General features: G+C 42.1%; 1 protein-coding gene across 3 annotated transcripts; it reads right to left on the bottom strand.

Moving 5' to 3' along the window:
• Positions 1-1,164: 1,164 nt before the first annotated feature.
• LOC124711785 lies at positions 1,165-26,829 on the bottom strand. Of its 3 annotated transcripts, none has more exons than XM_047241999.1 (3): positions 26,764-26,829; positions 25,651-25,757; positions 1,165-1,801 (listed from the first exon to the last, which is right to left on the bottom strand). In XM_047241999.1, exons 2-3 carry the CDS (start codon positions 25,664-25,666, stop codon positions 1,503-1,505), a joined length of 315 nt encoding a protein of 104 aa, XP_047097955.1. In that variant the 5' UTR covers positions 25,667-25,757; positions 26,764-26,829; the 3' UTR covers positions 1,165-1,502. The 3 variants fall into 3 exon arrangements, with proteins under 3 accessions (XP_047097955.1, XP_047097956.1, XP_047097957.1); XM_047242000.1 differs by lacking the exon at positions 26,764-26,829 and adding an exon at positions 26,491-26,550; XM_047242001.1 differs by lacking the exon at positions 26,764-26,829 and adding an exon at positions 25,882-25,921.
• Positions 26,830-26,911: the final 82 nt, after the last annotated feature.

Here is a 26,911-nt window from a genome sequence, read left to right as displayed (position 1 = left end):
TCTGTGGACCCAAGATGGCAGACAGCCCAGATATGTGACTGCTGTGAGTGCCACTGTGGTCGAGCTAGTATCGAGCATGTATGGTGGTATAATGAGTCAGCTGCAACTAGAGGAACCAGCAATGTCTTCCAGCACAATCACCAATTTTTATGAGGCGAATAAGCCTACAGCGAAGAACCAACGGCCAAAATGTCATGGTGGCCAATGTGTCCATACCGTGGGGTGGACCTGAAGAAGTTGGAGTTACTGAGCAGCTACATGGAGACGAATGTGCAGGTTCTGGGCAGAATTGTTCCTGAGGAACTCAAGAATTTGATGCACTACACTTCTGTCACCTGAATGTCACTACAGTCTGTGAGGGGCATGGCCGCTGTGTGGACACAACAACTTGGTGGAGTGGTTGGTGCCTGTTCACAGCCAGATGGACAGTGATCCCAGTTGAGGCAGAGAACCTGGCTTCGGCATATCAAGAGGAGCACTAACTGAGAACTTTTGCAGCTGACAGTTGCATGCTGGTGACTTTATGGTTGGTACAGTGTATCATGTGGTATACTAGCTGTACATTGGGTACATCTGATAGCAAAAGCGTTCCACTTGCAAGTCTGTGGTTGTTGTGTGACAAGGTGTGGTTGGTTATTGATTGCACATAGAAGTGTGTGTGTGTGTGCAGTGAGTGAGAGCACTTTAGTTTGTTAACTACATGATGTGAGTGTGATTAATTGTTTTGATCCTAAAATGTCAGTTTAAATTATGCTGTGAACATAACTCTCTTGTTGAGAGAGCTGCTGTGCAAATGAACTTTTACAGAGCATAATGTGTAGTTCGTTGTGGTATTATATGGTGACAGTGTTGGTAGTAAACAAATACGCAGTTTTGTGTTATGATCCTAGTTAGGTAATAGTGTGTTTTTATATTCTGTCTTTTGCTACTGAAGTTGTCTCACATATTATTACTCGTTATGTGCCAAGCATTGTAAATTTTTGTCATTGTTAGCTGTGTACGATTGTCCTAAGGTAAGGTTATTTGATGGAAGATACTTTTTATTGGTTGTTTGGAGCCCAGTGTTGGGATCTTTATAGGCTACAGAAATATCTTACTTAAGGAAACTGTATTTCTAGTCTGTTGATGTTAAACAAAATAAATTGAGTCCCACATGTACACAGCTCTCAGTCCAAACGCCACTTCATCTAAATCCTAGGCCACACATGTGACTCACTTTTTTCTTCAATAGCATGTGTCAACACAAGTAATCTGGAAGGCAAGCGTTAAAAATTCCAACCACTGTTAAGGAATGGTTCGTCAAGATATAACGCCAGCAAACAGTCCTAGAACTAGAGTGGAAGAACCTTAGGGAAACTAGTCTGAGAACAAGCTAGGCCAAAGACATTCTTCAAAATTAGGCAGAGCACTAAGAGCTTTCGTTAGCTGTGCTAATCTAATGAGCATGACTCTCTTTTTTATTACCAGGGTGTCCATAGTAGTGGAAGTTGTAGAAACGTTAGTCAATGTGCAGTCTGGTCATATACTGAAGCATGTTTCTCGTCCTTGCAGCAAGTCTGATGAACGGGTAGCGAAGAACGAAGATTGGTCTGGGCCACCTGCTGCACCACCACCACCACCACCACCACCACCACCACCACCACCATCACCAGCAGCAGCAGCAGCAGCAGCAGCAGCAGCAGAGGAGGGTGCTGCAAGAGAGATGTCCGTGGACAGCCTGAGCCTTGTCGCTGGTAAGTGGGGCAACTTCTTGTATGCAATTTAGTAGGCGCCGCTACTTCCTGCACACCTGTACCACACCCTGGAAAAGTAACAAACGTTCATGTGAGGCAAGCACTGTACTGTTTAGACCCAATCCTGTGACCTAGCCTTTGCTTCAGTCTGCAGAATTTTGCCAGCGAATGCAAAAATTATGGAAACCGTTTTGAGGAACTTCAGAAGTTTCATCCAAAGTCTATGATCGTATATAGCTATAGGTCTCAGAACTCTAGTTGGCTTCATGGAGCTGTGAAGGTTCAATAGATTCTTACACTTTTCTGTGCCGAATAAGTTTAAATGTGGATGAAACATGTCATTTGACTGTAGCAAACGCTTCTGATGAGGTTTCCTCGATACCTCTGTCTGAGTAAAGAACTTATTCGGCAGATGATAAAATTGTCGCAGATTCTTTTTCTGTGCTCCGGTTTTGACCCAAGCACATAGTGAATTAAATCAGAAACGAGCTTTGGTTAATGCGATAGCAAAAGTATAGTCAACCGCCCCACATTAAGTAGCATATGATTTTTGTGTCAACCTTAATGAAGTTCTGCCACTTCAATCATTAGCAAAACGGTATTCACCATTTTCGCAAAACTACTGTTTTAAGTTCACTTTTTTTTTTCTCCAGGGAGTAATGATTGATCCATGACTAACCTACAGAAATTCATCTTTGCTGAGAGACCTGTGAACTGACTTTGAGCTTTTTAAATGCACTTTTGAAGTTTCTCCTTAGGGCATTTCGCTTCTACATTCGCAACATTGAACACCCATTTCGAAACTGGTTCTTAAGATAAAAATTCATTTCCTGCGAGATGTCTACCTTTTTTTCTTTCTTTATTTATTTCTTCCTTTATTGTATTTTGATTCCCCCCCCCCCCCCCCCCAGAAGGGGGGCAGGCTGGCAGCAGCATAATACGCCGCTCTGCAGCCTACAGATAAATTTAAAAAACATAATTAGATGATATAACAGTATAAAGAGGTGATAAAATGGTGACTGTTTAAAACTTGTACATGGCAAAAAAGTTGTGAAGAAAAATAAAAAGCAAAGAGGTCAGTGAGGCTGATTAAAAACGCTTAGGAAACAGACAGGCACAATTAAAAAACATGGTGACAGTCTGGTTTCTGTTCGCAACACTTTAAAAAGGGGACGTACAACACTGAACACTCACGGAAAATACTGCACTATAGAGTACAATGGCATATGGTTATGGAGTGGTGGGGGTCGGGGGGGGGGGGCAAATAAGGGGGAGGGGGAAGCCAATAGAGGAAGAGGGCACAGAAAAAGGGGGGGGGGGGGGCGGAGCAGGGCGGGCGCGACAAAGGAGTTGGGAAGACAGTGATATCTACCATTCCATCAAACTGTAGAATCTTAATGCAGTACTCTTCCACTGCGATATCAACAGTTAGGTCGACAGATAGTTGACAAAGCATATATTTAACAAAATCACTTCCAAACTGACTACAAATTATATTGCCTGAAAATAAATAAATTAATTAATGAAGCACCCAGAAGACTTGGCTGGATGTCAAGTGTGACTTTGTATACCTGTACACCATCGATGGTAAGTAAACGATTAGAGTGACAGTTCTCTGTGACTGGTAGAATGGCCCACCAGAGTGCCCTAGTGTTAGAAATCTTACAGACATAGCTACATACAGGCATTGTATTAAATCCAATGGCGACATGTGAAAATTTGTGTTGGACCAGAACTCGAATCCGGATGCTCCACTTCTCTATAGCAGTTCCTTTAATCACTTAAGGCACCTGAGCACAGCTCCTGCCCTGCCCAAATTCCTACATGCCACACACTACAGATGTAGTGTCCTCTGTCCATTATCACCCATCACATGAGTCGCACAAGTATTCAGACAAGTAAGTGCATCCCCACAGAAGATATTATTTTGAGGTGTCTGTTCTTTTGGATATGTTAGAAAGAACAGACACTGTACATACATACTTGCATTACTGTTGTTCATATTTAGTGTTGTTACTAGGCCTGGTAAAATTATAAGAGGCAAAACAGTGTCAACATTAAGTGATGACTGTGAAGGGCACAGAGACTCTGTGAACTGATGTGAAACGGAGTTATAGCGCCTGACAGAGATTCAAAGAGTCCTCATGGCAGGTGTAAGTTTTTGAAACATTCAGATGTGACAGTGGCCCGGTGGTGGACTGCAAGGGAATATGAATGTGAATAAAATGTGTGTGAAATCTTATGGGACTTAACTGCTAAGGTCATCTGTCCCTAAGCTTACACACTACTTAACCTAACTTACCCTAAGGAGAAACACACACACCCATGCCCGAGGGAGGACTCCCACCTCCACCAGGACCAGCCGCACAGTCCATGACTGCAGCGCCTTAGACCGCTCGGCTAATCCTGCATGGCAGGGAATATGAGGGCAGGCATACTCATCATCATGATTCCAATGAAACACTTATGATTACACCACAAGGGAGATTCTCCTTATTGTGCACGAAACATATTGTAACCCTTAGATATCCTTGTCTGCTATCTGAGAACAGTTAATGGACTCCCTCTACATTCTGTGTCATCCTGCAACATTGGTCAGAGACAACCAGCAGCCAGACTAGGGGATTACTATGCCACGTGTGGGCTGGCATTAACACTACAACACAAAAGGCTGCATTTGGAGTATTACTGTATGATTCTTCCAGTGTAGGGAAAAATCGGGTATCACTTCCGGTCATGGCTGGTATTGAGCAAGGGAACTCTGACAGCACAATAGTATGTCACTTACATCCTGCATTTTCATATGGTGCCTTCTATGAGACAGTATCATGGCGCCATTTTTCAAGAGGACAACGATCGTCCACATGCAACATGCGTCCCCATCAGCTCTCTGTGTTATGTTTAGTTATTAACTCTGTACCCACTAGAATATATGAGACATCAGCTCGTACGCCATCTCAATCCCAGTGAAACTATCCAAGATATCAAGGACCAGTTACATCAGCTGTGGACTAGCTAGCTTGTGTCAGGACTGGGTCAACAGTTTTATGACACAATTCTGTACTGAACCAATACATGCACCCAGTCCAGTAATCTGGCAACCCCTTAAAATTAACCCACAAGAGGTGCACTCCTTTGTCTAGAGTTGAGATATTTACGGCGAAGTCTTAGGATGCTCTTGCTCGCACTGTTTCATGGTTTACTCTCATCGCAGGCAGCTGGGGTACACTGATTCCATCCCAGAGGGGGGAGAGGGGGTTATGGGGTGGTGGCAGGAAAGTAATCCGGCCATCCCATAAAATTAACCATGACAGTTCTGTACTAAACATTGCCAACCCTGTGCATGATGCAGAACAAAGGCAGTCTCAAAAGAAGAAGAAGTAATTAATGAATAAAAGTGAAAAATTCATATTCATGAAAAGTCAGTTGTCAAAATGAAAAGATGTAAGGATAGAAACGTCTTCTGAAATGTTACTTTCACTGTCAATTGATGCTGCAAGAAGCCAATTGCATTTACACATGCAAATACTTTCATTTCCAAATAAGTTCTTGTTAGTTCCCTTTCTATAAATATTAATCACAGAGGAACTAACACCATTGATAAAATTTACTGTTTTAGATACACTTCCTCCAATGGCCCGAAACAATATTTTTGTCCCTTTTTGCAGATAGGATAAATAGTCATCCTAATTGGACTAACATGGTTGAGAGGTTAGCGAAATAAGAGATTATCAGGAGCAGTCAAGAGTACGATGAGATCCAGAACATGTCATCTGTAATCGAAATAAAATGAAGCATTAAGACACAAACGGATAACATCTTCCTCTATCAGAGGACATCGCTGTAGTGGAGTCCAAGTTGCACTGTTTGACTAAAATAGAGAAATGCCCAGAAAAGGTGGAGGAGACAAAATGAAATTTCATGAGTTGAGAGGATACATGATGCTATTTCAGTGATTAACACACTGAGTCAAAATTACTTCATTTATCAGCAAGATGCTGAACTCCCTCCTGCCTGGATGCATGATCTAAATTGGTTAGAAAGGGTTTCTCCTGAGGTATCCCAACCCACAACGATTGTAATCGAACTTGATATTCTGGATACAGGAATGACAACGTCGTTGATGTTTGAACTGGTCTAAATCATGCACCATCAGAGATAGAGCTACGGATCTTGCAGGCCATAGGGGTATCTCAGTTACGCAGACAGGATATATGTCCATGTGTAGATAGGCATTGTGCTGTTAAAAAAATGCAACATGATACTGTCACATGAGAGATAATGCATGATAGTGCAGCATGTCCATGTCAAACCAGTGTGCTATCACAGTTCAGTTAATCTCTACCAGCCATGACCTGAAATGATATCTGATAGCTCCTCTCAATATGAGACCAGGTGCAAACAAATTGTGTCTATCCAAACCAGTGGATGAATGGGACCACTCCCCATGCCGCCACCACACTCGTTGACCATAGTCGTCAGGGTAACGTAGAACAACGCTTTATTGCTGAACTCAGTGCAAAGCCATTCGTGAGCAGTCTGTACTTCCCAGTCATGGCATCACTCCAGATGGATCCATTTGTGTTGTAGTATAAACAGTAGCCTACGCATGTGTGTGTGTGTGTGTGTGTGTGTGTGTGTGTTCAATTTTAAACCAATGTGACATCTTGACACTGCATTATTTGACCATCCAACCCAATGGACGCCCATTGTGAGGCTACCTTCAGTCCAGTCAGGAGCTGGTAATGCTGTCTCTCATGTGTACGCAGCATATCAATGTCATTTACAGTGACCACTCAACATTTGAAGCTGTTCACGTTCCTTATATATCCTACCAGTTCTGGTACAACACCAAACATGAACACCACTAACACAGTTTGGTGGCCATTCTGTCTTAGAGAATTGCTACACAAATTTTTTAGAAATACGTGGATTCCGAATGAGATTTTCACTCTGCAGAGGAGTGTGCGCTAATATGAAACTTCAAGACTTCAAGTCTTCGTCTGGCACACAGTTTTAATCTGTCAGGAAGTTTTAAATGCATGGATTGTGTGAACATAGACGCAGTTACATTGTTATCTGACCATGGTTTCTGGGAGTTTCACTCTTTTTTTATAAGGCAGTGGATATACGACAACTCCACATGTATACTAGGTGAACTATAGTGCAAGGTGCTTATGAAGAGTTGGCACTTCTAAAATTCAAGCAATAACAATTTAAACCACATGTTTACATAAGTAGGAGAGTGGGCTCACTATATTGCAATACAGAGTGTGAGATGACGTTAACCACATCGTATTTGCCTACCAGCGACGGAAATACGGAACATGCATACTACTTCATCAGATTCTGTATGTGGGATACAGGAGACCTTCCACCATCCCGCCACTTCTGCCTGATACCGATGTCATTGCCTTGAACCTATTATCGAGCATCCTCATTGCAGACAATATGGAAATAAGACAGTTATTCCTCAAAAAAAAAAAATAAACCCACTGTGATGACCTATGCAGTCAGCAACTCTGAAATTAGTGTGTGTGTGTGTGTGTGTGTGTGTGTGTGTGTGTGTGTGTGTGTGAGATAGTGTAGTCGAGGGATGAAAATTCTCTGAACTTATGCTGCAAAGATAGAACTGCTTGTATGGTGTGTTGGATGGCTGTATGACTGTCTTAACCAGCATAAAATAAAATAAAATTTACAGCAATGGATAGAATGCTTACTATCCACTCTCCAAAACACTACAAAATTGCTCCACCACTGCTCAGCATGTAACACAAGAAATAAGCTATTTGCTGTAGATACTCACGCGACATTTGTGTTTTGATCACAATAACATTTTACCTGATGTTTTCTACACTGTAAACTTACAGCTCTCTTGGTGTAAACAGTTGAGATTAAATTTACTGCACAGCTAACTAATCAGTTTTGTAAATTTTATTGTCTTCTTACACCAGTTTATATTTCTTACCTTTGTAAACAAGGGTGCATTTTCATGAAAGTTAATCTTTTTCTTTACAGTGCACTCAGGCATGTCAGATATACAGGAATTTGTTTTGCCCGATGTGGAGCCAGCATTCTGCTCGCTGGAGGTTGAGCATGAGAAGTAGACTGGTTAGTATACAATCAACAATGCTGTGATATTGCGTTCATACACTTGTTTATATTGTTTTAGCTCTGTCAATTTGGGTACATTTTGATAAACTTTATCCCTTTTGTTCGCAGTCTTCTCAAGCATGTTAGCCGGGAGTGTGCCAATTTTGGCCCCAACGAACACCTGTTCTGCACACTCCACAACACGGCCCGCAGGGCCAGCACAACTCAGACCTGTAGGCCGGGAAGAAGCTAGATTTAGTCCAGAGCAGCAAGCATTCCGCTCACCACGCGAAACGCCATTCAGACTAGAGCACAATAAGTAGGATGGTGAGTATATGATCCAGTCTGCTTGATATTTTGTAGACACACTTGTTTATATTTTTTTACCCCTATCGATATGGCTACATCTTGATAACATGTAACCTTTTTGTTCACAGTCTACGCATTCCTGCTGGACAGAAGAGTGACTATACTGGCCCAGAGCAGCAAGTGTTGTGCTGGCTAAACAAAACACCCTTCAGGACCAAGCACTGGTCTGGGCTGTTGGCCTGAAAGGATCTGACTATAGTGTGGAGCAGCAAGTCTTCTCAAGCATGTTAGCCGGGAGTGTGCCAATTTTGGCCCCAAGGAACACCTGTTCTGCACACTCCACAATACGGCCCGCAGGGCCAACACTACTCAGACCTGTAGGCCGGCAAGAAGCTGGATTTAGTCCAGAGCAGCAAGCAGTCCGCTCACCACACGAAACGCCATTCAGACTAGAGCACAATAAGTAGGATGGTGAGTATATGATCCAGTCTGCTTGATATTTTGTACACACACTTGTTTATATTTTTTACCCCTATCGATATGGGTACATCTTGATAACATGTAACCTTTTTGTTCACAGTCTACGCATTCCTGCTGGACAGAAGAGTGACTATACTGGCCCAGAGCAGCAAGTGTTGTGCTGTCTAAACAAAACACCCTTCAGGACCAAGCACTGGTCTGGGCTGTTGGCCTGAAAGGATCTGACTATAGCGTGGAGCAGCAAGTCTTCTCAAGCATGTTAGCCGGGAGTGTGCCAATTTTGGCCCCAAGGAACACCTGTTCTGCACACTCCACAATACGGCCCGCAGGGCCAGCACAACTCAGACCTGTAGGCCGGGAAGAAGCTGGATTTAGTCCAGAGCAGCAAGCATTCTGCTCACCACGCGAAACGCCATTCAGACTAGAGCACAATAAGTAGGATGGTGAGTATATGATCCAGTCTGCTTGATATTTTGTACACACACTTGTTTATATTTTTTACCCCTATCGATACGGGTACATCTTGATAACATGTAACCTTTTTGTTCACAGTCTACGCATTCCTGCTGGACAGAAGAGTGACTATACTGGCCCAGAGCAGCAAGTGTTGTGCTGTCTAAACAAAACACCCTTCAGGACCAAGCACTGGTCTGGGCTGTTGGCCTGAAAGGATCTGACTATAGCGTGGAGCAGCAAGTCTTCTCAAGCATGTTGGCCGGGAGTGTGCCAATTTTGGCCCCAAGGAACACCTGTTCTGCACACTCCACAATACGGCCCGCAGGGCCAGCACTACTCAGACCTGTTGGCCGGCAAGAAGCTGGATTTAGTCCAGAGCAGCAAGCATTCCGCTCACCACGCAAAACGCCATTCAGACTAGAGCACAATAAGTAGGATGGTGAGTATATGATCCAGTCTGCTTGATATTTTGTACACACACTTGTTTATATTTTTTACCCCTATCGATATGGGTACATCTTGATTACATGTAACCTTTTTGTTCACAGTCTACGCATTCCTGCTGGACCGAAGAGTGACTATACTGGCCCAGAGCAGCAAGTGTTGTGCTGTCTAAACAAAACACCCTTCAGGACCAAGCACTGGTCTGGGCTGTTGGCCTGAAAGGATCTGACTATAGCGTGGAGCAGCAAGTCTTCTCAAGCATGTTAGCCGGGAGTGTGCCAATTTTGGCCCCAAGGAACACCTGTTCTGCACACTCCACAATACGGCCCACAGGACCAGCACTATTCAGACCGGCAGGCCGGAAAGAAGCTGGATTTAGTCCAGAGCAGCAAGCATTCCGCTCACCACACGAAACGCCATTCAGACTAGAGCACAATAAGTAGGATGGTGAGTATATGATCCAGTCTGCTTGATATTTTGTACACACACTTGTTTATATTTTTTACCCCTATCGATATGGGTACATCTTGATAACATGTAACCTTTTTGTTCACAGTCTACGCATTCCTGCTGGACAGAAGAGTGACTATACTGGCCCAGAGCAGCAAGTGTTGTGCTGGCTAAACAAAACACCCTTCAGGACCAAGCACTGGTCTGGGCTGTTGGCCTGAAAGGATCTGACTATAGCGTGGAGCAGCAAGTCTTCTCAAGCATGTTAGCTGGGAGTGTGCCAATTTTGGCCCCAAGGAACACCTGTTCTGCACACTCCACAATACAGCCCGCAGGGCCAGCACTACTCAGACCTGTAGGCCGGGAAGAAGCTGGATTTAGTCCAGAGCAGCAAGCATTCTGCTCACCACACGAAACGCCATTCAGACTAGAGCACAATAAGTAGGATGGTGAGTATATGATCCAGTCTGCTTGATATTTTGTACACACACTTGTTTATATTTTTTACCCCTATCGATACGGGTACATCTTGATAACATGTAACCTTTTTGTTCACAGTCTACGCATTCCTGCTGGACAGAAGAGTGACTATACTGGCCCAGAGCAGCAAGTGTTGTGCTGTCTAAACAAAACACCCTTCAGGACCAAGCACTGGTCTGGGCTGTTGGCCTGAAAGGATCTGACTATAGCGTGGAGCAGCAAGTCTTCTCAAGCATGTTAGCCGGGAGTGTGCCAATTTTGGCCCCAAGGAACACCTGTTCTGCACACTCCACAATACGGCCCGCAGGGCCAGCACTACTCAGACCTGTAGGCCGGCAAGAAGCTGGATTTAGTCCAGAGCAGCAAACATTCCGCTCACCACACGAAATGCCATTCAGACTAGAGCACAATAAGTAGGATGGTGAGTATATGATCCAGTCTGCTTGATATTTTGTACACACACTTGTTTATATTTTTTACCCCTATCGATATGGGTACATCTTGATAACATGTAACCTTTTTGTTCACAGTCTACGCATTCCTGCTGGACAGAAGAGTGACTATACTGGCCCAGAGCAGCAAGTGTTGTGCTGGCTAAACAAAACACCCTTCAGGACCAAGCACTGGTCTGGGCTGTTGGCCTGAAAGGATCTGACTATAGCGTAGAGCAGCAAGTCTTCTCAAGCATGTTGGCCGGGAGTGTGCCAATTTTGGCCCCAAGGAACACCTGTTCTGCACACTCCACAATACGGCCTGCAGGGCCAGCACTACTCAGACCTGTAGGCCGGGAAGAAGCTGGATTTAGTCCAGAGCAGCAAGCATTCCGCTCACCACACGAAACGCCATTCAGACTAGAGCACATTAAGTAGGATGGTGAGTATATGATCCAGTCTGCTTGATATTTTGTACACACACTTGTTTATATTTTTTACCCCTATCGATACGGGTACATCTTAATAACATGTAACCTCTTTGTTCACAGTCTACGCATTCCTGCTGGACAGAAGAGTGACTATACTGGCCCAGAGCAGCAAGTGTTGTGCTGTCTAAGCAAAACACCCTTCAGGACCAAGCACTGGTCTGGGCTGTTGGCCTGAAAGGATCTGACTATAGCGTGGAGCAGCAAGTCTTCTCAAGCATGTTAGCCGGGAGTGTGCCAATTTTGGCCCCAAGGAACACCTGTTCTGCACACTCCACAATACGGCCCACAGGGCCAGCACTATTCAGACCGGCAGGCCGGAAATAAGCTGGATCAAGCATTCCGCTCACCACACGAAACGCCATTCAGACTAGAGCACAATAAGTAGGATGGTGAGTATATGATCCAGTCTGCTTGATATTTTGTACACACACTTGTTTATATTTTTTACCCCTATCGATATGGGTACATCTTGATAACATGTAACCTTTTTGTTCACAGTCTACGCATTCCTGCTGGACAGAAGAGTGACTATACTGGCCCAGAGCAGCAAGTGTTGTGCTGGCTAAACAAAACACCCTTCAGGACCAAGCACTGGTCTGGGCTGTTGGCCTGAAAGGATCTGACTATAGCGTGGAGCAGCAAGTCTTCTCAAGCATGTTAGCTGGGAGTGTGCCAATTTTGGCCCCAAGGAACACCTGTTCTGCACACTCCACAATACAGCCCGCAGGGCCAGCACTACTCAGACCTGTAGGCCGGGAAGAAGCTGGATTTAGTCCAGAGCAGCAAGCATTCTGCTCACCACACGAAACGCCATTCAGACTAGAGCACAATAAGTAGGATGGTGAGTATATAATCCAGTCTGCTTGATATTCTGTACACACACTTGTTTATATTTTTTACCCCTATCAATACGGGTACATCTTGATAACATGTAACCTTTTTGTTCACAGTCTACGCATTCCTGCTGGACAGAAGAGTGACTATACTGGCCCAGAGCAGCAAGTGTTGTGCTGTCTAAACAAAACACCCTTCAGGACCAAGCACTGGTCTGGGCTGTTGGCCTGAAAGGATCTGACTATAGCGTGGAGCAGCAAGTCTTCTCAAACATGTTAGCCGGGAGTGTGCCAATTTTGGCCCCAAGGAACACCTGTTCAGCACACTCCACAATACGGCCCGCAGGGCCAGCACTACTCAGACCTATAGGCCGGGAAGAAGCTGGATTTAGTCCAGAGCAGCAAGCATTCCACTCACCACACGAAACGCCATTCAGACTAGAGCACAATAAGTAGGATGGTGAGTATATGATCCAGTCTGCTTGATATTTTGTACACACACTTGTTTATATTTTTTACCCCTATCGATATGGGTACATCTTGATAACATGTAACCTTTTTGTTCACAGTCTACGCATTCCTGCTGGACAGAAGAGTGACTATACTGGCCCAGAGCAGCAAGTGTTGTGCTGTCTAAACAAAACACCCTTCAGGACCAAGCACTGGTCTGGGCTGTTGGCCTGAAAGGATCTGACTATAGCGTGGAGCAGCAAGTCTTCTCAAGCATGTTAGCCGGAAGTGTGCCAATTTTGGCCCCAAGGAACACCTGTTCTGCACACTCCACAATACGGCCCGCAGGGCCAGCACTACTCAGACCTGTAGGCCGGGAAGAAGCTGGATTTAGTCCAGAGCAGCAAGCATTCCGCTCACCACACGAAACGCCATTCAGACTAGAGCAAAATAAGTAGGATGGTGAGTATACGATTCAGTCTGCTTAATATTTTGTACACACACTTGTTTATATTTTTTACCCCTATCGATATGGGTACATCTTGATAACATGTAACCTTTTTGTTCACAGTCTACGCATTCCTGCTGGACAGAAGAGTGACTATACTGGCCCAGAGCAGCAAGTGTTGTGCTGTCTAAACAAAACACCCTTCAGGACCAAGCACTGGTCTGGGCTGTTGGCCTGAAAGGATCTGACTATAGCGTGGAGCAGCAATAATTCTGCTCGCCATGCAAAACGGCCTTCGAAATTGACCAAAGGAGCTAAAATGGTGAGTATACAATCCAGTGTCCTGTGATAATGTCTTCTTACACTGGTTTATATTTTTCACATTGATCAACTGGGGTTTATTTTATTGAAACATAGTTTTGTTGTTCACAGTTACTCAGGCCTGTTTGCTGGCAGTGTGCTGATTTTGGCCCAAAGCAGAAACTGTTCTGAACACTTGACAAAACGGCATTCAGAGCCAACCACTACTCAGATCTATTGTCCGTGAAGAAGCTGATTTCAGCCCACAGCAGGAAGCATTCTTGTCACCAGGCAAGATTGTGTTCAGACAACAGGAAGTAGGATGGTGAGTACATGATCCAGTCTGCTTGATATTTTGTTCACACACTTGTTTATATTTTTTACCTCTAACTACGTGGGTACATTTTGATAAAAAGTAACCGTTTTTGTTCACAGTCTACTCAAGCCTGCTGGCTGGAGGGCGACTATATTGGTCCAGGGCAGCAGGTATTCTGCTCGCTAACAAAACAGCCTTCATGGCCAAGTACTACTCAGGCCTGGTGACTAGAAAGGAGCTGAATTTGGCGCAGAGTAGCAACCATTCTGCTCACTAGATAAAACAGTCTTCAAACTCGAGTGCAAGAGATGGGACTGTGAGTACATGTTTCAGTCCGTTGTGATACTGTGTTCTTATATTCTTCTGCAATTTTACCATGATCTATAAATATACACTTTTATGAAATGTAACCAGTTTCTTCACTGTCTAATCAGGCCTACTTGGCGGCGAGGAGCATTTTGGTCCAAAACAGCAACTACCCTTCTAGCTAGACAAATTGGCCTTCGGTGTCTACTACTACTCAGAAATGTTGGCTGGGAAGGAGCTAATTTTACCTTGCAGAAATCAGCATTCCGCACACCATGCAGAACGGCCTTCAGCCTCGAGAACAAGGAGAATGGTGAGTATATGTTCCAATCTACTACGATTTTGCGATCTTACACTTGGTGATTTATTTACCTTCATCGACAACAGTGCAGTTTGATGAAACTTAATGCTTTCATTCACAGTGTACTTAGACGTGTTGGGTGGGAAAGACTTTTTGTTGACTCCAGAGCACACACAGATTAGTGTCAACGTCTTCCCAACTACGTTGGACTATTCTTATTTCCTCCCATATCACCATTCTACATGCGATCACACATCTTAGTAAGCACCTGTAGACCATTCCGTTATTTGTTTCTCATTGCTTAACTTTTCAGTTCGGGCTAAACCTACAGAGTTGCTCATTCACAAATTTGGTCCGTTTTTCACCACAGTTAGCAATGTTACAGATAGAAATATTTCATTACAACCTTTTCTCTCTCAGATTGTCACTTTGTGAAAGCCACACTAATAGACACAAACCGTTATTTACCGGTAACTTCCGACTGTTGTTTGTGTTAGCTACCTGTGTTCTACTGATCAACAACATTCATTGAAATTTCAACTTAAACTGTAACAAAGTTGACCTTCTCTCGGTTATTTTGTGAACATAGTTTATCAATTTGATGTTAATACAAATAAATACATTGGACTGCACTGAGAGAAAGAACCAAGGCAATACACAGCACGGTAACGTATTTCGGAACAACTTGCATGTGACGGTAACCGACGATCTACAGGAGTGCAGGATTTCATTGTCGTAGAACTACGTTGAGTGACTGCGAGCCTTAAGTTGGGAGAGAAACTTATGTGGATACAAAACAATCCCATTGTGTCATATTTATTTACTCGTAGATAACCTTAAAATCCCTTTGATGTTGTGCCATGTAGCTCTTAGGAAAGTTTTGGACTCTGCCTTCACACGATTTCTTCAGAACAAAAATCACACCAACAACCTAGACTCAACCACACGGCCATCTTCGACATCTTGTTACAACAATGAGCCAGTATACCAATGAAGCCCTCAACCCACTGACCGACAGTTGGTTGAGTCATGATGTATGACCTCCCATATGCTTTGTTCACTTCAACTACCTCCATCTAAGTCTGTAGATATTGCCACCAGGAAAAATAAATATTGAAACGGCAACTAAAAAGATTGCCTATGTGATTGAATCTATTTAGTCTTATTTAATATGAAATGGGCAAATAGAAAGCATATGATGTAACCATGGCGGATTATAGTCCGAAGTAGGTCCGACATCAGCCAGGTCCCAAGGCGTTTTCTTCCATTCAATGGCCTGTCTGTCTTACTTAGTACTTTTGAGGCTGCTGTGACATCAGGCAAGCCACTTTATCAATTATTTGTCTATCAAAACTGCAGTGTCCCATATTGGTTTCTCCAGTGGATACTCTTTAGCAGCACTCCCTGAAAAATTTTCACTTCATTTTTATTGTCTTAAAATGCGTTTTTCGGAAGTAGTATTTTTTTTCCTTTGTCGTCCATTCCTTGGACTCGTCCGTTCGCTGATTTCCAAGGGATATCTGCCCTCAAAAATTCAGTCTTACGAATTGTTTGTGCCTTAGCGAAACCTTGTGTCAGCTCTCCGAAACTTTCTGCAACTATGCTCTCCTGCCTGCCCTAATGACATGGTGCCCTTGTCCCCCCTTCCCCCTCTATGCAACAATGGTACCTTCTTCCTTTCAGGTGGTCCTACAAATTCTAATTTCAGTGCTTAGTTGAAACTGATATATCTTGAGATCTAACACTCAAATCACAAAGCATGTTTTCACAAGGCCCTCTCTAATCAAATTGTATGTACATCATCCTGTGATTGCATATACTAATCACTCTCCTTCATTATTTTAATTTATCTACATATTAGCTATGAGTGTGCTGAGCATGCAAGAATCTACCTCTGCCATGTCTCAACCTTCTCATATTGTTTTTGAAACATTCATGAGCACTGAATATCGGTACATGATAAACTTCACTTTCCTTTATTTCTACGACATGTAGGTATATTTCATTTTCTCACATTTTCTCCTGCCCCCAACTGGTCACAGCATTCAATTCTGGCCTTTTCATGTCCTTTGCAAGTCTTACCAGTTTTTAGATCTCCCCCCCCCACCCCCACCCCCAACTTTTAACACTATATATTTTAAAGAAAACATGCACTGATAGGTACATCATTTTATTTGTCATGAGGATACATATATAAAATTTTTAAGTTAATTCTAATACAACAAGTTTCAGTAAGAGTATCTCTTTATGCTATGTATGTAGTGTTATCACAGTTACTTTGTCGTACCACTTAACACTTCACATCTAACTTCACCACACAGTTTCACATGCTAGTGCTGGTGTGTTAACCAATAAGATATGAGGTAAGTGATTATGATCCTCCACCTTGAAATCTAACCTTAGGCATGGGACAAAAGAGAGTATTGCTGTCCACCATGTCTCCCATGACACCTTCTTCCTCATCAACACCATGGTCCACTCCAATCCCTACTCCAGAGCCATCTTTCTCTAATGTGAGATAGGTTCATAAATCTCAGAATATAAGCCTCACAATGACACCTGAAGGCCACCATTTTCCACACCATGTAACAAAGTTTGTAATCTAACTACACACAGAGTAATTTGTTACACTACTTTTTCCAAATATTTTCAGAATAATTTTAGTCATGACTTCAGTGATGGAAGCTTACCATTATTACTCATAATGATTTACTCTGTCCAAGGAATACCACTCATGACTCCATAGACTTTTCCCTGTCCATTATTGTACTTTTTTGGTTTTCGTACACTGAAAATCATACTTTCTTGATTGCATTTGCTACATTTACTAAATCATTGTACCTTTTTATATTTATACTTCTAAGTCCACCTTTTCTGGTGCTCCACACTGCCCAGTCTCTTATTTCCTTAGCCAATTACATAAAATATACAGATCACACACCTGTTTGTGACACAAATCACTAGTCTTCTTAACATCAGATTCTTGCCCTCGTGTATATTACACATTCCGCACTGTTACCTTAGTTCCAAGTTACAGTTCTATTATATTTATTCCTCTTGTAACCTATTTAACTTAAAACATAAAGACACTTTTCATACTTGTATATCACAGAGCGTTACTTCCAATATCATGGTTTACCCAGAATTTTGTCTTGTTTTCAATTCATGTCCCCCTTGTTATTTTCTCTGTATTTCAAAACTCTATTCACACTGTTCTACTTTCAGGATTTTACGTTTATCATGATATCTTCATGACATCCTGTATCCAACCATTGACTTACTTCACATATTCTCTTGCATTTCAGTAACTTCCTCACTTCTCAGTTGTCTATATGTACATACTGAAGACTACCAGCAATAGATTAAACAAAAGGGGAAGAGAATAGAACAAGGAAAGAATGCATTGTTCTACCCAGCTCAAGTACGCACAGTCGCCTCGCTGTGAAGTTTCCCATAGAGCAGCAACCCTCATACCCTTTTTAATGTGCCTCATCTACCATCCCTTCGTCAACTTTCCACGCATCTGTTTCTGGTCCTCCTTCCAGAGGATAACTCTTACATCCTTTTTCTGCTTCCCTTTGAACTCTAAAACGGTATAAACTTATATTTCATACCTCTTTTTCGTTAGAACCTTTGGTCTTACTTGGAAGTTCAAAATTTCCCAGAAATGGCTCCTTTTGCTACAAAAATTGTGTTACTACTGCCTTTTCCTAACTAGACTCTGCGTGAACAGGCACCATGAAGTTCTAGCGGTACCGACTGGGCGCCATGTCATCCTCAGCCCACAGGCGTCACTGAATGCGGATGTGGAGGGGCATGTGGTCAGCACATCACACCACTGACCGTTAGTCAGTTTACATGACTGGAGCTGCCACTTCTCCATCAAGTAGCTCCTCAGTTTACCTCACAAGGGCTGAGTACACCCCACTTAACAACAGTGCTCGGCAGACCGAATGGTCACCCATTCAAGTCATAGCCCTGTCTGACAGCGTTTAACTTCGCTGATCTGATGACTGCCTTTTACTGCATGCTGAGGTTTTGTTAGAAAACGAATATTTGCATACTTGGAAATACACATGGTTTATTAGGTACTGGTTCAACACAAAGCACATACAACAACAACAACAACATACAGAGAAACCACACACAGGTGCGTATTACCAACCACTGAACATGAAATACTGACTTTAGTTATTTAGCTATTAAAGAACACCAAAGATGTGAAACACATTAACGCTCTTCCTTATTTAATAACTTGCGAAGTCTACTCTTATTACATAAATACTGGTATCTAATGTAAAACAGTGGCTTTTTTAGTATATCAGCAAGTTGTTATACAGTGTCTACTTTTGCAACTGTGAATTCATAAGCGTCGACTAGTTCACGGACAAAGAAATGCCTTATATGAATATGCTTCATTCTTCAGTGAAACTCAGGATTCTGGGCAAGCCAGATAGCAGTTTTGTTGTCAGCCTGCAGAACTGTTGTTGCCTCCAATTGGTCCATTTCTGTCAGAAGCTTCTTGATCCAGACAATTTCCCAACCAGCTTCACTGGCAGTCACAACCTCAGCTTCAGTTGTGGCTATGGCAACAGAAGATTGCCTTTGACTAATCCAGGAAATAGGTGCCCCAAAGTACAGACAAAGGACACCATATGTTGAGAGCCCAGAGCCAAGATCACCTCCAATGTGGTCAGCATCACTAGAACACTCTAAAACCTGCCTCTTAGAATTGTTTTTATATAAAAGTCCATAATTTGTTGTGTCTCTCAAGTATCGTAAGATTCGTTTAGCTTTCACTACATCACAATCTGTTGATTTCATGATACAACACTTTCTTCTGTATCATTGTCAATTATAATGGGTGTAGTTACAGCCTTGCAGTTCTTCATGTTGAAACGCTCTGGTATTTTCCTGTGTAATGAGTCTGACTTACACATACAGTTCCACATTCTTGTTGGTCAATTTCCAGACCTAAGAATGTCAGGACATCTCCCACACATCAGAAACATCAGTGCTCCAACAGCTTGGCTGTATGGAAATTCAGAGTTACGAGGACTTTCTTCTGTATCATTGTCAATTATAATGGGTGTAGTTACAGCCTTGCAGTTCTTCATGTTGAAACACTCTGGTATTTTCCTGTGTAATGAGTCTGACTTACACATACAGTTCCACATTCTTGTTGGTCAATTTCCAGACCTAAGAAAAATGATGCAGGCACTGAAGTAATTTTAAACTCTTCTCTTAAATCACTGACAATGTCTTCAAGTTCCTGTCCACTGTGAGCTGCAATCAGACCGTCATCAACATAAAGTCCAAGGAATATTTTCTTACAGCCTTACTGTCTCACGAAAAGACAAGGATCAGCTTCACTCCTCAGAAAGCCCAATTTAGTGAGATGATTACTGAACTTCTCATTCCAGCAATGCGGAGCCTGTTTCAGTCCATATAGACTTTTCTTCAAGTGACATGCTCTCCCAGACCCATCATCACATCCTTGAGGTTGTTGCATATAAATGGTTTCTTTTAAATCATCATAAAGAAAAGCAGTTGAAACATCAATTTGTAAAAGTTTCATGCTCTCACTTGCAGCAACACTTAGTAGTGCTCGAATGGTAGACACTCTAGCCACAGGACTGAAAGTCTGGCCATAGTCAACTCCTTTCTGCTGTGAATTACCCTTAATCACCAATCTTGCCTTGAATTTATTGACTGAGCCATCAGCATTTGTTTTGACTTTATACACCCGTCTATTAGGAATGGACCTCTTTGCATATGGTAGGTCAACCACAACCCACGTTCTATTTTCTTGAAGAGCTTTTATTTCAGAATCCATAGCTTCCTTCTAGAAATCGTGATGAACAGACTTCATGGCATCGCTGTCTGTTTCTGGTTCTTTGAAAGATAGTGAGAGGTACATTACATAATCATTAAATTTTTGTGGAGGTCTGAGGGTTAACCAATCACGCAGACATGGTAAAGCTTCTCCACTTGTGGCTTCCTGATCTTCCTCCTGAGGGTCTTCATCTACATCCGAGGAACTGCCATCCTCTTCACTTTCACTATCAATACCATTGGTCTTCAGTCTGAGGTGCTGGATCCTGATGATTGAAAACATTCACTGGAAGAGTTGAACTTTTCTCATTCTTCAGTGGCCTCTCCTCAAAGATGACATCTCATGACCTAATGAGTTTGCACACCTCTCCACAATAAATTATGTAACCCTCATTGTGATCATATCCAATGAAGACACCTTTCAGTGCTTTTCGGTCCATGTTCCTCCTCTGTTGTTTTGGAATATGAGCATAGCAAGTGGAGCCTATCACCTGCGGATGTTTCAGTCTTGGCTTCTTTCCATACCACAATTCATATGGAGCTGTTCCTGGAATACTGGAAGGCCCTGTTCAGATAGAATGTAGGTTGTGGTGTTCACCATCTCTGCCCAAAGTTCCTGTGGAATGTTTGAATGTGCATGCATTATGGCTCTGGCAGTTTCCACAACTGTGCAGTTCTCTCTTTCACTGCACCCATTTTGTTCTGGAGTGTAAGGCATTGTGAGGCGTTGAATTACACCCTCTTTGTGAAGAATCTCTTTTGCTTGTTTGTTGTCAAATTCTTTCCCATGACCACTCAGAAGTTCCTTGGTGGTATGCCCAGCAGCTTTTGCTTCAGCTATGAACTGCCTTAACTTTTCTGCAACTCCAGACTTTTCTTGTATGAAATGTGTTGCCCTAAACTTTGTATAATCATCTTCGAAAAGAATAAAATACCGGTGCCCTGACACAGAAGGTACTTGAAACGGAACACATACATCAGCGTGAATAAGCTCATCTGGTTCTGCTGTCCTCTTTCTGTTGCCAAATGGTAAACGATGAGCCTTGCCATAAATACAGCCTTCACAAAGTTCACTGTCCATTTCCACCTCAATATTTAATTCACTACAAAGTACAGATTTCACATCGCGCTTGTATAGTTTCCGAATCTTTCGTGATAAAGCTGCAGCGTATTGTCTCTGCTAGTGGTGTTAACTTCGCTGAGGGAGCTAGGTTTCACATTTCTTACAGCAAGTTTAAAAAGGCCTACAAAGCGATCACTGTCACCTACCAATCTAGTGACATTATCAATCTTAAGATGACAAATTTCTGCGCTTGATGTGAATATACTTTCTGGACGTTTATCCTGTGCTGCAAGAACAGAGAATAAATTCTTGTGAATCTGAGGTACATACCATACATCTGTTAAGGTAATTCTGTTCCAGTTTCCTCCAACTGCTGCTTCATTGTCTATTGAACCTTTTCCAATAGCTTCAATAATGTCACCATTAGCTATAGTAACTGAGAGTTTTGTTAGAAAAGGCTGAAATGTTTTGAAACAATTCCTATCATATGTAATATGACTTGTTGCACCATTGTCTATATACCAGTCCTCATTTCTACATTCAGAGTTCATCACAGAAGATGTCACAGAAAGAAGTAGCATATTTGTATCTGTGGTAGCTGGTTTTGGAGATTTGCCATCCACTGCCAGCTTTCAGCACACTTTAATTATATGGTTGGGCTTGTTGCAGTAATTACATATTAATTTCTTTTTCTCCATTGGATTTACTTGCTGAAATGACAGACTTAATGAGTCTGTAGTGAGGGCTTCTTGTTTACTAAAGACATCTTCATTTGTCCTCAGAGCTTTCTCATATGCACACAATTGATTTGTTAAATTATCAATTGTTATGTCATCTCTAGACGTTCCGGTTAGCGTCCAACTAGATTTAAACGATAAATAGTCTCCTGGTAGAGTACCTAATATTTTACAAATAAAAAACAAATCAGGCATTTTTGAATTATTTACGATATCTTTAGTAATTTCCTGTTTCATTTCACTTCACAAATTTTTCAGTTTGGAAGTATGTGTCGGCAATATCGTCTTCAGGAGCCTTTTTGTAACTAAAGAACTGCAGACAAAGGTTGTAAACTTTGTCTTCAGAGACACCATCAAATATTTTGTGTAATTCTGTCCACACTTCACTCGCAGTATTTAGGCGCATTATTTTCTGCAAAGTTTTTTCCGACATATATGCAGTCAAAACAGGAATTCCTCGTAGACAAATACTTATTATGTATTTGCAAGTGTTGCAATTTGTTTTGCCTTCCGCAACTCCGATGTTGATAATTCTTGTTGAATCCTTCGATGGTTGCGTGGAATTAACAACTTCAAAATCGTCTTCTTGTAGATAACTTTAAAAACCTTTTGCACAGAGCTACGTCATTATTTTCGTACAAGTGTCCTTTTAACACGCACCTGGGCCCATAACCCGCTGGGATTTTGTTAGAAAACGAATATTTGCGTATTTGGAAATACAGATGGTTTATTAGGTACCGGTTCAACACAAAGCATGTACAACATAAACAACAACTATACATATACAGAAAAACCACACGCAGGTGCGTATTACTACTGCTACTGAAAATAAAATACCGTCTTTCGTTATTTAGTTGTTAAAGAGCGCCAAATACGTTAACACTGTACGTACATGATTATAAAACACCACTCGACAATTGCATCACAACAACTCATATTAAAAAAATCGATACTTGTGATCATGTTAACACTGAGTTTCTGAATTCTCTAACTTGTGTAATTCTGTGACCACAACTTTGAAATGCAAGAGTAGTTTGATTTCATGTTGGACTGTTTTTGGACACCATTCCTGTAGCAACAAAAATTTAACGTTGCAGATCAGCAGTAGTACTGTGTCCATTTTGCTGGGTGAAGACACTGAAATGTGTGAACAGCAGTCAACCGATACCTCACTTTCTAAGCCACCTACTGCTCCTTTTGCAATCGGATTGACATCAGCTGAAACGGGCATCAGCTCTCTTCCACAAAACAACTCCTTTATTTTGGCTTTTTTTTTTACCAAACTCGGTCACAGGCATCCAATTTCTGTTTTTGCTCTTCCTATGCACCAATCAGCCCGGGAGTCTAAAACACACTGCATGAGTGCTGTCCAACCTTGATGGCAGTTCATATTTGGAATCTCCATCAAATACGAATTTTTAAATCATATTAGTTTCTTCCAGAGGCACTCTTGCGTTTTATAATGAACAAGCTTGTTTGAATTCTCTCGCTTGCAGTCCAGAAGTGCTTGCTTCTTTGCAGTCTTCTATATACTGTTCTGGAGCAAAAAGTCCCCACACTCCCTACATCAACGAATTTTTATTTCTTATTGTTCCTGTTCCAGTCAGTTGCTTTTTATCAAACTGTCACACTATCCCAATAGTACCAACAGCGTTTAATTCGTCAGATATGTCATAATAATAACTGTTGTTGCGTCAGGTGACTCTTCACACACACTCAGTGGTGCAGGAATGTCTCCCCCACTCATTAGTTTCTCCATTCTTACAAAGTTCAATAGAACTTCCCATCAGCTGCCCAACCAAGCTATTCAGCAATATTGTTCCCCCACTGAGTGCACCTCCTCGCCACCGAGGTCACCTGTGGCAGCTGCTATGCACACTTTATTTATGTTCCTCACTATTACTTGCCAGTTTTCTACTTAAAACTGGTCATCAGAATGATTGCTATTCTGTTGCCTGTTGTGCACATCATCATAAGTGGCACCAGTCTTCCACCTTCCCGCAGCTGCTGTGTTATATTTTGCACTATAATGTAACGGCCATGAGAATATTAGACTCTTTCGAGAGAACGTTCATAATTCTCGTAATTGTCATGGAGTGGTGCTACAAGTTCTCACCAAACACAGAATGGTAACAAAAGTCTTATACCCACAGCAACAACTGCACAGCCACCTCCCCATCAGTACTTACAGAATGCCTCCATTGTTCCCTGACCAGATTGGTACTAGTCTTCGGTCCAGAAATCTATGAGCAGTTCTTGCTGAATTGCTGTAGACCAATATTCTTTCAAAAATTGGACCTTGAGAACTTGTAAATGATTACAGTACTTAGTTACATCATTCACCTGTCTAAAGACATCATCTTCGAATTGCTCTGCTGTAAAAGAAACAGACAGCAAATGAGTTGTAGAAAAGGTAGTAAGAGCAACTTGACTTTCCGCGAGTTGTATCCAAGGCTATATCCTCAAAGTCCTATGTGGATGGGCTTAACAGCAGCTGGTTCCATGGCTAAATAAAAATGAGGACAGCAACCAGGCAACAGTCGGTTACTGCTTCACAGTGGGCTAATAGCAACTTGTCCAGAAACACATGGAAGTATGACTTCTTGACGTGGCTGGAAGTACGAGAAGATTGTACTGAAAGATGTTGGGCGATTAGCCAGTTTCATCCATAGCTAGTTTCACATCCTTGGATGTCATGGTGCAACTTAATGGTATAAACAGTAACAAACTTTATGAGCACATTGAAACAAACAAAAATTAACAAAATATAGGCACTAGTAACTTCACTAGGCAAAAATTTGTCAAAGTATCATTGACCACAAAGCCACATGACAAGATTAAAATGTGAGGATGTCCCTAATATAACTATAAAACCTAGAAACTGTAGCTTATACGTTTGAAATCCGTGGTAACAGCTAAAGAGGCGAAACTTCTGAAATACAATAATTGTTTCCAGTTTAATATTTGTTTCAAGCTTGGAAACTGACTCCTTTTGATGAACTGTTCCTTGTGATATGCACTTCCCTCTACTCTTTATGTGTAAGGTCTATGTGTTTTGGCATACAACTTGAAATTTGACATTTCTCTCGTGTGGCATAGACACCAGCACTTAAATCAGCATCTTTGTTGTCCACAGGTGTGCTCGGTTGTCTTGGACAGGCCTAATGTCCCCTGTGACAGGTCAGCCAGCGGCGACAAAGTCATTATTATCGGGGTGCACACCCACCTTCCAGGCAACGGGGACAGCTCAACACCGACGATGTTTCCTTTTTCTATTGTGGTGGGCATCTGACTACTGTAAGCGAAGCCAACACACTAGCAGCACCATGTGCTGTCGTCATGGATGCTGACAAGACACCACCTATTGGCTGGAGACGCTGTGGTACTGCTGCTATCACAACAGAAGTGTTATGACATTGTGAGGCTAACATCAGTACAGTCAGAAATGTTTGCCTGGCGTTTAAAACTGATTTTTGTTTACAATAAACAAATTATTTTAGCAACATGAGAATACTCATTGAGTGTAACTATTGTTACCTTTATACTAGAGCGTTAGTTACACAACGGTACATGCATAGGCCTATTCACTTTCATTCAGCATCTTGTTCCATCAGAAATGTAACAGCATTGTTGAATGCATTCACTGCCAACCACTTAGCCTATCTGTAGCAATTGTATGTTATGCATCACCAACCTTGCAATTTCTTCATGGCACAACTCTCAATACAGATCAAGTTTCCAGAGCTTCATGTTTCCGAAGCCATCTTCAGAGTATAAGAGACCCAGATCAAGAGATAATGCCTGAGAAAAGAAACTTATAATAGAGAAGAGTTTATCTGTGGTTGTCACAGACACAGCTACAAACTAATAATCCTGACTTTTTTCCCATGGAAATCTTAACTCTTAAACATCCCTCATGACATACTCTGCCTGAGAAATGGGCACGCCAATTTAGTTACTGCACTGTGTTCATTCGTTTCGTCACATATATTTCACGTGGTAAGTCATAATAAAAAGGAAATAATTTCATGCTTGGCAGAGCGAGTGCACCAGCATACATCATTGGTTCAGGAAATGACGTGTTGCAGTCACCTGAGTGGACATTGGTCCCTATCAGCCGACTTCCATGATTGGTGGCCGGAGTCTGGTGTGACAAACTAAACTCTAGAGCACAGTGTTTTGAGCTGGACCACAGCCAACAGCTCTTTCACACAACATTTTTGGATCTTTTTCTATTACTGAAAGTCAGAAAGTGAAATACATTATTTTTACTCTTCCATTGCAGCAAACTGATACTTTTAGCTTACAGGGGAATGTAAATTCATGTCTAGTATTGCGCATCACATAGTAAATATCGACTCCTGTACCAAAACACTATTTCTGGGAAGCTGTATCTTCCCCCATGTGGCGAGAGGTAGCCTAGTAATTGTTAATACATTCAGGAACATTGTCGAACATGATTGTTTTCGTGGTGCAGGTGTTAATGGTAGGCAAAGGCATAATGTTACTTGATCGAACTGACCTCCGCACCCACCTGTCATCGTTATTGCGACACTGTACTTGTTTCCCTCGTTTGTCTTTCCGGAGCTGCATTCTGCACTGGCTTCAGTTTCATTCGTATGTATTATTTCACAACTCAACATCCCTCTTCAAGACATTCTAATCGCACAGAGATGAACGAGGCATCGTTAGAAAATTTTTAATTGTTTCTCATACTGCATACCGAGTTTGCGCTAAGAACTTACTGTTTGTCGAAAATTTTGAACTATCATAGGGAAAAGGGCATCATGGATGCCCGGCATCATACCTGTATTTTGTGAAGCTAACCTCTTACTCACGAACAAGAGACTCACTTTTCATATTATCCTATTACAAATAACTCATTATTAACTAGATAATTTGTATACAGCAGCGTCACTGATAATAACGGTGACCACTGCAGTAGTCATTATCTC

The sequence above is a fragment of the Schistocerca piceifrons genome, chromosome 8, assembly GCF_021461385.2.
Source record: "Schistocerca piceifrons isolate TAMUIC-IGC-003096 chromosome 8, iqSchPice1.1, whole genome shotgun sequence".
NCBI lineage: Eukaryota > Metazoa > Arthropoda > Insecta > Orthoptera > Acrididae > Schistocerca > Schistocerca piceifrons.
This window is presented reverse-complemented; position numbering and strand designations above follow the sequence as displayed.